At 34.8% G+C, this 12,161-nt stretch overlaps 1 protein-coding gene across 12 annotated transcripts in view; it reads right to left on the reverse strand.

Moving 5' to 3' along the window:
* The window catches only part of CATSPERB (catsper channel auxiliary subunit beta), a 236,133-nt gene that overhangs the window by 106,226 nt on the left and 117,746 nt on the right, over positions 1-12,161 (reverse strand). For all 12 annotated transcript variants that reach the window (XM_077123362.1, XM_077123360.1, XM_077123361.1 and 9 more), the window contains one exon: positions 4,032-4,176. In XM_077123362.1, the coding sequence (XP_076979477.1) occupies positions 4,032-4,176 (145 nt within the window). The remainder of the gene's footprint in view (positions 1-4,031; positions 4,177-12,161) is intronic.

Here is a 12,161-nt window from a genome sequence, read left to right on the forward strand (position 1 = left end):
CTCTTCTAATAATACTTGCCATTTTTGTTTGTTTCATAATCATATGATGCCTGATCACTAGACTTAAATAATATAAAACTGCTATTCCAACAAATGACTTAGACAAATAAACCACAAGGATTAACCTTGGCACCAACGTAAATCAAACAAAAGCTTTATTGACACAATAAAGAAATAAAATAATGGTGAAGATCTAGGGAAATTGAATCAGAATTTTATATAGTCTCTCCCAATCCTTGAATAAGGAAGGACCAAAAGAGGAGATCTTATAACTATAAAACCTCTTTGACTGATAAGCATCAAAGACACAACATTGAGGTCTAAGACACCATGCTTTGTGAAGTCATACCAGAGACATTTGGAAAGCTTGTTGTTCAAAATAAGCAAGATTTACAAGACTTATAAGATCAAAAGAGAATGGTTTTAAGATAGACAGCCAAGAATGCTGATAACATTGAAAACAAACACAAAACCAGCTTCATTATTGTCTCGGAGACTATCAGTATTTTTTCTCACTCCTATTAGACCTAATCAGAAATCTCCAAACTTACACAAATATCTAAGATTGCCCAATAATCTATAAATGTCCTGAGTTCCATAATATTAGGTTTCTGAAGACAGATCTCCTGGTAAGTTATTAATTTCAGCTTTATTTTTACAGAATTAGTATCTTCATTATCTTATGAACACTTTGCAAAATAAACCAACAAAAATAATAAATTTTGTAAGAAAACAACAAAACTCTTAGCATAAATGTAGTAATAAATCTTCATTACTTTGAACTCGGCAATGGTTTCTTAAATATGACACCAAAAGCACAAGCAACAAAAAATAGATAAATTGGACTTCATCAAAATTTAAAACATTTGTACTTCAAATAGCATCATCAAGAAAGTGAAAATAGAACCTTCAGCTGGAAGAAAATATGCGTCATATCCCCAATAAGGTTTTTGTATTCAGAATATATATATTCTTATATCTAAACAATAAAAAGAAAGTTAACCCAATTTTAAAATGGGCAAAGGATGTGAATAGACATCTCCTCAAAGAAGATATCCAAATAGCCAATAAACACATGGAAAGTTGCTCAACATCATTAGTCATTAGGGAATTGAAAATCAAAACTACAATGATATACCATTTCTATCCACTAGGACAACAAAATTTTAAAAGTTGGACAATAAAAAGAGTTGGTGAAGATAAAATTATATCCCATATACATTCCTGGTGGCAATGTAAAATGGTGAAGCTATAGTTTGACAGTTCCTCAAAATGTTAAACAGAGAGTTATCATCTGACCCAGATATTCTACACATAATGTACATAATATACTGAAGAAAAGTGAAAACATATGTCCACACAAAACTTGCACACTTGTTCTTGGAAACATTATTCATAATAACTAAAAGGTGTAAAAACACAAATTTCTATCAACTAATAAATATATAAACAGAATGTGCTGTATCCATACAATGGAATATTATTCAAGTATGAAAAAGAATGAAGGGCTGATACATGCTAGAACATGAATGAACCTTGAAAATATTATGCTAAATGAAAGAAGCCAGTCTCAAAAGACCAAATATTGTATGACTCCATTCATATGAAATGTTCAGAATAGGCAAATCCATAGAGACAGAATATATATTAGTAATTTCCAGCAGCTGGAGTAGACGGGGAAATTGGGAGTGACTGCTAACAAGTATGAGGTTTCTTTGGGGGTGATGAAAATTAAATAGTGGTAATGGCTATCTGATTCTGTGAATATACTGAAAACCACCAAATTGTACATTTTTTTTTTTTGGCATGGGTAGTCACCAGGAATTGAACGTGGGTCTCCAGCATCAAATTGTACATTTTCAAAGGGTGAATTTTATGATATGTGAATTTATCTCAAAGTTGTTATAAAATAATCATAAGAATAATAATTATAATAAAACAATAATGACACAATTAAAAGCACCAACATCAATCAAAAAAGGAAGAGGAAAAATGTTATGCCAGAATATAGAAAAATAAGAGCTAGGGAATGAAAGAAAAATTATTGTGTAACAAGTCGCACCACTCACATCCAGCTCTTTGACACAATACTGAGAAAAGAAAGATAAATCAACACAATCCTGAGGACTCTCAGTAATACTTTCCTAACAAGAGAGAAGTTAACAGTGAATAAAAAGATGTCCAAAGGAAAAACCAAGCCTTCTTGAGTGAAGCCAGGTTTACCACTTTCCAAGGCAGGGTACTGAATTGAGAAAATGAGTCCAAGGTCTGTCTAGCTAAGGTGGTAAGTTTCAAGAGTAATTCACCTAAGCTATATGAGAAAGAAAAAAGATCTGACTAGTGCAACACACTTTAACAATGAACTACATGAAAAGTAGAGGAGCAGGAAGAGAAGGGATAGAAGAAGGGTGTGCTAGTTTGAAACTATTTTGTACCGCAGAAAAGCCATGTTCTTTTCTTAATCCTATTTTGTAGGTCCAGACTTATTGTTTAGGTTGGAAACCTTTGATTAGACTGTTTCCATGGAGATTGACCTACTCAATCGTGGGTGTCATCTTTTGATTAGATTATTTACATAGAGATGTGACATGCCCAGTTGTGGGTATGGCCTCTTGATTAGATGGCGATATGATTCTGACCATTCACAGTGGGACTTGAGTAGTTTACTGGAGTCCGTTAAAAGTTGAAATATTTTTAGAATTGTCTCAGAACTGACATAGATGCAGACATTTGCAGATGCTTGGAGTGCTTATGCAGAAAGCTTAGACACAGATTTTTGGAAATGCGGAAGCCCCAGGAGACACCAGAAACTGAGACAGCTGACAGAATCTAGGAACTAGAGTCTAGCAGATGTCATCATGTGCCTTTCCATGAGATGCTAAGCTAGGAGATGAAACCCACAATTTGCCACAGAGAAGCTAAGTCAGGACCCATAGATGCCTAAAGAGAAAGCCACTGGAATCAGAAGCCAAAGGACTAGCAGATGCCAGCCACATGCCTTCCAGTTTACAGAAATGTTCTGGGCAACACTGGCCTTTCTTGAGTCAAGGTATCTTTATCTGGATGCCTTAGTTTGGACATTTTTATGGCCTTAGAACTGAAAACTTGTAACTTAATAAATTCCTTTTATAAAAGCCAACCCATTTCTGGTATATTACATTCTGGAAGTATTAGCAAACTAAAACAGAGGGGGAAAGTTAAGGAAGAAAAAGAGGTAAAGAAGAGGGTGAGGAGAGAGAAGAGTGGAGAGGTGAAGAAAAGACAGAAAAGAGTCTAACTGACTTTTGGAGGCAGTTAAGAGGTTAATTTTCCTTCCATGTTTTTGCATCAAAAAGTCTTTAATAAGTTAATAAATTCAACAAAACAATATCTCAAAGACTCAATAATAGAACAATGAAATGAAATGAAAATGGAAACCTTAGAGCTAAAGAAATAAATAGAAAAGCATGCCCTTTATCATTCTAGGCTCTTAGACCAGTTAGCAAAATTCAACTTAGTTGAAAAGAAGTGGGCATCTGCCCATAATCTCAATCAGTTTAAATGTTCCTTTTGATAGGCAAACTAATATGTGGGCTTGATCAATGAAGTCACAAGATTTACTAAATCAAGTAGATACAGAGCCATTTATCATTTACACAACTCCACCTCTTACTAGTTGTGTGACCTTAGTTGCATCATTTAATCTGTAAAAGTAAAGTAATATTACCTTCTTCAGCAGGGTATTGTGAATATTAAATAAGATGCTATTTGTAACGTGTTGGGCACAATTGTAACTCAGTAACTGGCAGCTATTATCATATGTCTTTTTGGAAAGTAAAATAGCACTGAAATTTTAAATGGGAGCATAGAATGATGATTCAGTCTTCTCTTTCTTTTCTGTTCATAGGATCTTATTTCTACAGATTCTGCAAAACCATCACATCTACTAGGTTTGAGAATTTAGGATTGGTTGATTAACGAGGCTGATTTTGTTCATATATCTTCAAATCCCACATTTAGTGCTTAGACCAGTAAAAGTCTGAATTTCTCACCTGCCTTTGTCGAGTAAACTTTTCCACTTTGAGAAACAAAAGTAATATCTGAAGTATAAAAACTGTGATAAGACTTCCTTATGACATCACCATGAAAGTCAGCTATTAATTCAAAAGTGTTGCCGCCATCCATTGAAAGCCAAACCTAGAGAAATAAAAAGATAATACTTCACTAAAGAGCTACTATAATAGTCAGCAATTACCTATTAGTCTTTCTACATGAGAAAAGTCATGTAGCATGGTCTTTGATACCTCATCTCTCTCTCCCTCTCCCTCTGTCAAACACACACATATATACATACATACACAGATGTACACACAAATATGTATACAGACTCTTTGCCTACTTGAGGTCTACCCTCTGTTTCCATCCTAGAGTTTGTACAATAGTGTATGTGGTGAAGTATCAGGATGCATGGTGAATGTATAAAAGAACAATTATAACCACTATCTCCAAATTGGGTTCTCTTGTTCAAAAAAAGGATGGCGTGGTAGCTTTATTTGGATTAGGGGGAGAGAGTTTACCTTCATGTTGACACGAGAATTCACATTCTCGGCCTCTGGCAAATATGGATGTAAACATGTTTTGTGTAGAAGAGTCCCTTGACATCAGCAAGGGGTGTGTCCTGAGACCTTAGTAAACCCTCAAATCACAAACTCCACAACTGCATATAAATTTCTCTATTTCTTCATCTTAATCTAAGAGTGGCTTGAGGATAGATCAGACCAAATATTGAATAAGTCCTGCTTGCTCCTCTTTTAATATTCTAAGTATAATTCAAATGATGATTTATGGTGTTCGAATTTTAAAAAGTAATTTTAATAAGCTATACTGAAAATAGACTTAGATTTAAAACATTACGTGATTGAAGTATCTTTGATTGCTGTCTGAATAATTTGACCACCATCTAGTAATACACCTCATCTGATAAAATCCTGGTTTCTTCTATCTTTTCCCAATGGTAACTACTGTTATCAATTTGAAAATTCTATACATTTACATTTATATATATTCACATTAATGTATATACAGTCATAGAATATGTACAGCACTGATTTTATTTTATGGTGGAAAGGAGAGGAAGAGTATGTTTGGCCATAGTATCACTCATAGACTTGGGGAAAATGGACACTTGCTCTGTACTGCTTGCTTAGGGGCTTGGTAGGTTACAAACATACACAGAAAGTTTAATGAATGAATGGTGCTTCTCTCACTTGGGATGCAAATCTCATTGCTGGCATAACACAATCCATAATCTTAAACATATCAATAGACCACCATATTTACTCTTGCTTTAGACCCTGCAAATATTATGGGTCATGGTGGTGGGTTAGGGGTGAGTGGGGAAGGGTATTTTGAATAATATGCTCAAAATGGTTTCATATTGTACCTGTTGCTTTATAACTTGAGTTTTCCACTCGATAATATATTTCATATCATTTTATGTTAGCTTATGTGGATTGTCATATTCTTCTATACTTCTACATAGTTTCCAATATTATATATACCATACTCAAGACATTCTGCTCTCCTACTGATGGACATTTAAAAGTTGCATCAAAATTATTTTTATTGCAACAAACAATACTTCAGTGAACAAGCATTTGCCTGCCTTTATGTACTAATGTTCAAGTGAATCTCTAGAGCAGATACTGAAATTGAGTTGCTGAGTCAGAAGTTATGCATATTTTTACAATTTTATTAGACACCGCCAAAATACTCTTCAGTTTGACTGAACCAATTTATAATTCCAGCTAGTAGTGTAGAAGAGTATCTCATTCTCTAAGCTTCACTAGTACTTGATATAATAAAAAAATTATTTTCAACTTTATTTATACCTGAATTTAAAATGTCACTTCATTACATTTTTCTACATTTTCATCATTCTTTCAGCCATTTAAAAATTTTTATTAGAGAAATTGGAGGTGTGTAATCTACCACTGTGGGATGAAATGTCCTATATATTTCTGTTAAGTCTAGTTGATTTAGAATATCGTTCAAGTCTTCTAGCTCTTGTTGATCATCTGTCTAGATGTTCTTTCTATTATTGAAAGTCATGTATTGAACTCTCCTACTATTGAGGCAGAACCATCTGTTTCTCCCTTCAATATTTGCTTCAGCTATTTTGGAATCTGCCATGAGATACATATATATATTTATAATTGTTACGTCTTCTTTTGAATTGACCCCTTTATTAGCATATAGTCATTTTTTTTGTCCTTCATAACAGAATTTGCTTTAAAGTCTATTCAATCTGATATTAGTATAGCTACTCCAGCTCCCTTTTGGTTACTATCTGCATGGTATGTTTTGTTTTTTACCCTTTCACTTTCAGCCTACTTATGTCTTTGAACTTAAGGTTTGTCTCCCATAAACAGCATATATTTGTGTCATGGTTTTTTATCTATTCTGCCAATCTTGCCTTTTGACTAGAGAGTTTAAGACATTTATATTTAACATAATTACTGAAAATGCAAGGCATTCTTCTACTATTTTACTATATGGTCTAAGTTTTACTTTTTTTGTTACTTAATTCTTCCACTAATGCCTATTGTCATATTTATTTGCTTTTTTGTATTGTACCATTTCAAGCCCTTTCTCATTTCCTTCTACATATATTTTCATATGTTCTCTTTGTGGCTACCATTGGGATAAGACATATCATCCTAAATCTATAACATTCATGTGATATTTGACACCAACTTAACTTTAATAGCATGCAATGCACTATTTCTACATCCTTCTGACAAATTTTACCTTTATACATTGTATATTCTAAGCCACAGATTTTTCATTACTTTTAATGTATTTGCATTTTACAACCTGTATGAAGTAAAAAAAGTTAAATTAAAAAAAAAAAAGGCAAAACAGTAGTACTGACACTTACAATTACTCATATGGTTACTTTTACCAGAGGCCTTTATTTCTTTATGCCACTTTGTTCCACTGTTGAGTGTTCTTTCTTTCACTCTAAAGAACTTCCTTTAGTTTTGCTTGTAGGCCGGGTTTGGTGGTGGTGAACTCCCTCAGTTTTTGTTTATTTGGAAATATCTTAATCTCATCCTTATTTTTGAAAGACAGCCTCTCCAAATATAAAATTCATGGTTGGCAATTATTTTTTTCCATCACTTTATTAAATATTTCATGCCACTTCCTTCTTGTGTCCATGGTTTCCGATGAGAAATCAAAATTTAATCTTATTGGGACTCCCTTTTATGTAACATGTTCCTTTTCTCTTGAAGCTTTCAGAACTCTCTCCTTGTCCTTGGTATTTAATAGTTTGACTAATATGTGTCTCAGCATGTTTCTCTTAGATTTTATCCTGTTTGGGGTTAGTTGGGATTCTTGAATAAACATATTCATGTCTTTTGTTATACTTAGGGAGTTTTCTGCCATTATTACTTTGAATATTCATTTTGTGCCTTTTTGTCTTTCTGGGACTCTCATAATGTATATATTTGCATGCTTGGTGGTGTCCCACAAGTTTCCTAGGCTCCATTTGCTTAATTCTTTTTCTCTGCTCCTCAATCTGTTTCATTTTGATTGTCTTGTCTTTGAGTTCACTGATTCTTTCTTCTCCGAGCTCAATTTGCTGTTGAAAACCTCTGAGGAATTATTTCATTAGTTATTGTGGCCTTCACACCAGTATTTCTGTTTGGGTCCTTTTCAAAATTTCTATCTCTTAATTGAGAATCACATATTGTTCACTTCTCATTTTTCTGATATCCTTTGTTCTTTCTCTGTGTTTTCCTTCATCTCTTTGAGCATATTGAATGTTTTAGTTTTCTGGTTGTCAAAGCAAAAACCATGCAATCAGTTAGTTTACACAATAGGAATGTGTTTTCTCAGAGTTTTTAGGCTAAGAAAAGTCCAAAATCAAGGTGATGCTCTCTCTCAGAAGATTGTGACATTCTGGGGCTGACTGCTGATCTGTGTTCCTTAGTTTCTCTATCACATGGCAATGAACATGGCATTCTCTCCTGGTTTATTTTCTAGGTTCTCTTGACTTCTGGCTTCTCACTGCTCCCTGTCTTTCTCTCTCTGTGCTGCTACCTTATAGTTTCCCTATCAGGCTTTTAGTAATAGGGCTAAGACCCACTCTGAATCACTTGGGCACACCCTAGCTGACCATCAAAAGGTCCTATTTACAATGGGTTCACACCCACAGGAATGGATTAAGTTTCAGAACATGTTTTTCTGGGGTACATAGCTCATAATGTACCCTCTGGCCCCCAAAGGACATGTTCTTTTTGCTGAAAAAACACATTCATTCCATCACACCCCAAAAGCCTTAAGTTATTTCAGAAACAATATTATGTATAAAGCCTCATCATTGGTCATGGATGTGGTCTGTCCTGGGGCATAATTTTCCTATCTCTCGACCTGTGAAACCTAGTAAACAAATTATCTGCTTCCAATGTACAATGAGGAACAGGTGTAGGATAAACATTCCCATTCCAGAAGGGAGAAATTAGAATAAAATTATGTATCATGCATCCCAAACAATTTGAAAACCCAGCAGGGAAACTCCTTTAAGTTTCAAGTTCAAAAGGTCATCTATGGATGGAGCAGTAGCCTCACCCCTTCCAAACACTTTCACAGGGGCAACCTGGGGCCAAAGCTCCACCTTCTTCAAACATCAGGATGGCCACCAATCTCTGCACAAATGCCAGGACTCAAGCCCCACCCTCTCTGAGCATTGTGGTGGCAGCCTGGCTCTCCACAAATGCTAGAGCACAGGTCTCATAATCTGCAGGCATTGGAATAGTAGCACTTTCCCTGAACAGTGGAATGTAAGTTCCCTCCCACCCCCAAGCACCAGACAGACCACCTGGCTCCTCTATATACAGGGGTGAACCTGCCCCTTCCATCAACATGGGTGGGCCTGCTCTCTTGGCCCAGAGATCTCTACAGTCCAGACTTCTCTTTCTATGGTTCTGCCCTTGAAGTCACCCTTCCTTCAATTTGTCTCTTATATGATCATTTCACTCCAGGTTGCTCATATAAATTTCACAGAGACCTTGCTGAATTTGCATGCAGTTCACAGGAGTCCAAACCATCAGATAATAGAACTTTCACAGACTTCCTGCATAACTGCATTTCCACTCCTGACTTCCATTGAAATGGCTGCCTGAACCTACATTCAGTTAAACCCTAACATTGAGCCCTATTCTCTGAGGACTTGCTTTCTTAAAGTTCAGGAAGATCACTGATAGAGATGCTTCTAGTCTTATTCTCAGAGTACACTATCTGAATAGGCTCAAAATTTTCTAAACCATCAATTTCTGGCTTTTTAAGAAATTGCTTAAGAGTTAATTTCTAAGCTTATCTCTTTCCTCTATCATTTCACTATAAGCTGCAAGGAGAAATCACGCTGTACCTTCCACACTTAGCCTGGAAATGTCCTCAGCTAAGTATCCAAGTTCATCTCTTTCAAGTGCCTTCCATCCAAACTCAATTTCATTAATTTCTCTGCCTTTTTCAAACAAGGATTGCCTTTCTTCCAATTTCCAATAACACATTCATAATTTCTTTCTAAGGCCTCATTAAAAGTACCTTTAGTATCAATATTTCTAACAGTCTCTTCAAAGCAATCTAGGCTTTTTCTATCAAGCACATCACAATTATACCCATTGCCCAAATTGCAAAGCTGTTTCCATATTTTAGGTATTTGAAAAAGCAGCATCACACTGTTAGTACCCAAAATTGCTTTAGTTTCTTGGGTGCTAAAGCAAATACCATGCAATGGTTTGGCTTACATAATGGGAATTTATTGCTTCACGGTTTTGAAGCTAGGAGAATTTCAAAAATCAAGGCATCATCAAGGAATGCCTTCTCCCAAAAGACCATTGCATTCCGGGGCTGGATGCCGGTCCTTGGCTTTTCTGTCACATGGTAGTGCACATGGCATCCTTTCCTGGCCACCCAGTCTCTTGACTTCAGGCTTCTTGCTGCTACTTCTGTCTTTCTCTCTCATGGCTTTCCCTATAAGGCCTACAGTAATAGGATTAAGACCTATTCTAAGTCAGTTGGGACACACCCTAGCTGAAGTAACCTCATCAAAAGTTTCCATTTACCATGGTTTCACATACACAGGGGTGGATTAAGTTTAAGAACATGTCTTTTATGTTACATTACCATCCTGGTCAAATGGAATCTAAATATTTTTAATCATTGATCCATGCATGGCTCACTTTTATTTTCTGATTATTATTTATTTACAAATATAATGAAGATGTGTGAACTCACAACCCAAAGAATAAACATATCATCAGTATTTTTATCTACCTATGTGTTTCTCCCCAACCCTATTCCCCTGCCTCCCCTCAGATATATCCAGTATCTTTACATTTGTTTTTTCATTCCCTTTCTATTTTTTCAATTTTAGCACATATGTATGTACAGTTAAATAATATATTCCTTAATTTTACTTATTTTTGCACTTTATAAAAAAGGTATCATACCATGTTATCTTCTAGAACTTACTTTTATGTTTTCAATACTATTTACTGATATTCATCCATGTTGCATTTAGCATAGTTTATTTGCTTTTCTATAGCTGTATAATAATTCAGTATGTGAATAAACAAATTCATTTATTCATTCTACTATTTGGGGTCATCTGGATTATTTTAAGTTACTTAATGCTATTTCTAACAGGGCCATGATGAACATTTAAAAATAATTCCTTATACATGTACGCTAAAGCTTCTCTTGCAGAAAAGTTAAATTGATAGGTGCAGAATATGCTAATGTTCACATTTCAAAATAATGACTAATTGTTTTCCAAAATAATTACAGCAATTTATTCTCCCAAATGCAATATATAAGAAATGTGGTTAATCCACATCTTAACATTTTGTATTTTCAGAATTAATTTTACCAATTAAAATAGGTGAAAGATATCACATTTTATTCTTGATTTGTATTTCCTATAACTTGTGAATTATATGATCCCTTCACACGTTTATTGCATTTGTATTTCCTTTTCTGTAATATGGCTATTTTTGTCTTTTGCCCATTTATCTATATATGTACTAGAATTTTTTCCCATCTTTTTTCATAATGGTTTGTAAGAATTCTTTATATTTTCTTACCTCCAATTATTTTTCAGTTAAATGTATTGTAATTACCATTCCCCAATTTGTAGTTTGTCTTTTCTTATTTTAAGGTATCTTTGAAGAGCAGAATTCTTCTCTTTGATGAAGGAGACATTATCTACTTTTATTTTTTATGGTTGGTGCTTATGGTGGTTTGGAGTGTTTTTAAACATAATCCATTCCCGTGGGTGTGAACCCTTATAAATGGGATCTTTTGATGAGGTTACTTCAGACAAGTTGTGGCCTAGGATGCATCTTAATCCTATTACTGAAGGCCTTACAGGGAAGGTCAGTGAGAGAGAAATACACAGAGGGAGCAACCAGAATCTGAAGGTCTAAAGAACTCAGAAGATTGTTGATGGACTGTGAACTTTGGGCATTATACATGATGCCTAATGAATGCAGGTGGCTGAAGGATGCACTGACTGAGAAGTACATTGGTGAATGATGGTGTATATACATGAAAATATTGTGCTGCTACAAAAAGGAATGAAGTCATGAGGCATGCAATGATGTAAATGAACTTGTGGTACATTTGTTGAAGCAAAATAAGCCAAAAATGAAAGAACAATTATTGTATGGTTTCCTTTAGAAAATGTTCATAAGAAAGCAGGGGCCTAGATTGTAAGATCTTATAGCAGACACATTTAGTCTGGAGTGGTAATTATTATTTCTGGATTTTGAGAGGCTATTTTATATGTTTATAACCTGGTATTTAGAGATAGCAAAGCTGATCAGGTCAGAATTAAGGTAATTCAGAACACAGGGGTAAGGAAGACATTCCCTATATTTTAGAACCATACCTACTCTTTGAGACCAAAGAAGAAAGGTTTATTTTGTCTGCAACCTAAGTTTTCTGTAGCATGTAATTTAACTGATGTTGTCTGGATAGCTCATTTGAAAAACTGAAACATGGGGAGCCCACAAAAAGGATGAAAACCTTTAATCCTGTAAAGTTTAATGTAATGCCTGGATACATCCTAGAATATAGTAAGCAGATAATCAAAAAGTGTTGGCAAAGTCCCTTGC

This window comes from Tamandua tetradactyla, chromosome 12, assembly GCF_023851605.1.
Source record: "Tamandua tetradactyla isolate mTamTet1 chromosome 12, mTamTet1.pri, whole genome shotgun sequence".
Taxonomy (NCBI): Eukaryota; Metazoa; Chordata; class Mammalia; order Pilosa; family Myrmecophagidae; genus Tamandua; species Tamandua tetradactyla.